General features: G+C 35.0%; 1 protein-coding gene across 1 annotated transcript in view; it reads right to left on the reverse strand.

Moving 5' to 3' along the window:
• LOC107716162 (round spermatid basic protein 1-like) overlaps nucleotides 1-1,648 on the reverse strand; it is a 22,026-nt gene that overhangs the window by 7,323 nt on the left and 13,055 nt on the right. The window contains exon 4 of the mRNA XM_016522523.1: nucleotides 242-384. Within this exon, the coding sequence (XP_016378009.1) occupies nucleotides 242-384 (143 nt within the window). The remainder of the gene's footprint in view (nucleotides 1-241; nucleotides 385-1,648) is intronic.

The following is a 1,648-nucleotide window of genomic DNA, read 5'->3' on the forward strand; positions in this document are numbered from 1 at the left end:
TGAAAATATATCTGAGCTAAACTTATACTTAGCCTCCAACTCACACACTGGCGAGTAAAATCTGAGAATTTATTAGCAATTGGCTAATATTGGACATCATTTAGTCGCCCAGAGTGAAGATTTAGTCGCATATGCGAGTGATTTACTCGCAATGTAGAGGGTTGCGCTACAAACAGCTTGTAACACTTATCTTTAAGAAAAGACGTTTCTTTTGCAGTTGAATCAAAAATAAAGCACATACCTTCGTCTCTTGAATGGAGATTTGGGCATATCGGCAGTGGGGACCATCTGCTCTCCTGGTCTCACCCACATGATGGGACCATCATCACTCTGAGACCTGCAGTCAAGCTTTAGGCTAGACAGGCTGCCCCATGGCAAAGTCATCTGCATAGACAATTGAAACTTAAGTCGGGAAGTTAAAACAATGCCGTAGCCTTGCCCTGACCACCGTCTGAAAGTATGAATGGCAAGAAACGACTGGATGAAGAGTTTTCTTTTCTGTGCTGACATATTCCCTATTGAATCAGGACATTGGGATAGAACATATCACAGCTATTATTCATGACTTGCAACTTGCTGTTGCTTAGGAATGCATATCAGTTACAGGCTGATATTAGAGACTTTTTATCGATATTGGATAGGTAACTGCTTATTTTCCCTATTTTTACGTTCAGATACATTCAGGATTGCCATCATCCAACATTCATTTAAATCTTAAAAAAAAAAAAAGTAATTTAATAAAAGTTAAATTTAATAGCAAATCAAATTTTTTTATACTGTTCAATATAATGAGTGACGTGACATGTGGCTCCCCATAACATACATAATGTTATGATGTCTAAATTCACTTGTAGAATTGAAAATAATTAGATTTTTACTAAGCAGTATACAAATAAAACGTAGTATAGAATTTTGATATTTACCACTTATTAATAGTGGTCGACCGATATGGGTTTTTTGACAGCCGATGCCGATGCCTATATCTTGGAAAGCAGGGTGGCCGATATAATTTTATTTATTTTAAATTTTTGTTTTTGCATTTTAAAAAAAATCTGTATTTAATATATATATTTCACTTACCGCCCAATGTTGTCCAACAAAACAATACATATTAAAGGCTATGAAAACAAATAAAGTGAATGTAACCATGTAAGCCTCTGTATTATGTGCAAAAAAGGGTTAAAATCACATTTCATTCTAACATTGTAACATTGCAATCTAAAAACAAAAATAAGGCTTTTAAAGTGGAAGTTAACTAAACTAAAAATGAAAATAAATGAGATCAAAAGCACAGAGTTGTGTTAGGCTATTTTGATTACCCCATTACAGTCAGTGCTATCATAAAAATAGACTTACTTCTAGGTTTAAAATTCTACATGTCACATTTATTGTCCAACTACAAATATTTCAGCGAAATTTATATTTTAGTCAGAATTATTGCGCTCCTATTTAATTGAGCTCAGTCTGTTTGGTGTGAAAGCGCGCGGCGGCGCTCGTTCACTGAAATCTGTGAAGTTTAGGGGAGAATCCCAAAGCAGAAGGCTCATGCACTTCTGACAGAAAAATGGAAATATTTCCATGGCTTTCTAACATTTACAGATGGAGAATATACCTGTGAAATGTAAGTTATGCATTCAGGAAGACAGCA

This window comes from Sinocyclocheilus rhinocerous, unplaced genomic scaffold (genome assembly GCF_001515625.1).
Source record: "Sinocyclocheilus rhinocerous isolate Xijiao unplaced genomic scaffold, SAMN03320098_v1.1 scaffold148, whole genome shotgun sequence".
In the NCBI taxonomy this organism is placed as follows: Eukaryota; Metazoa; Chordata; class Actinopteri; order Cypriniformes; family Cyprinidae; genus Sinocyclocheilus; species Sinocyclocheilus rhinocerous.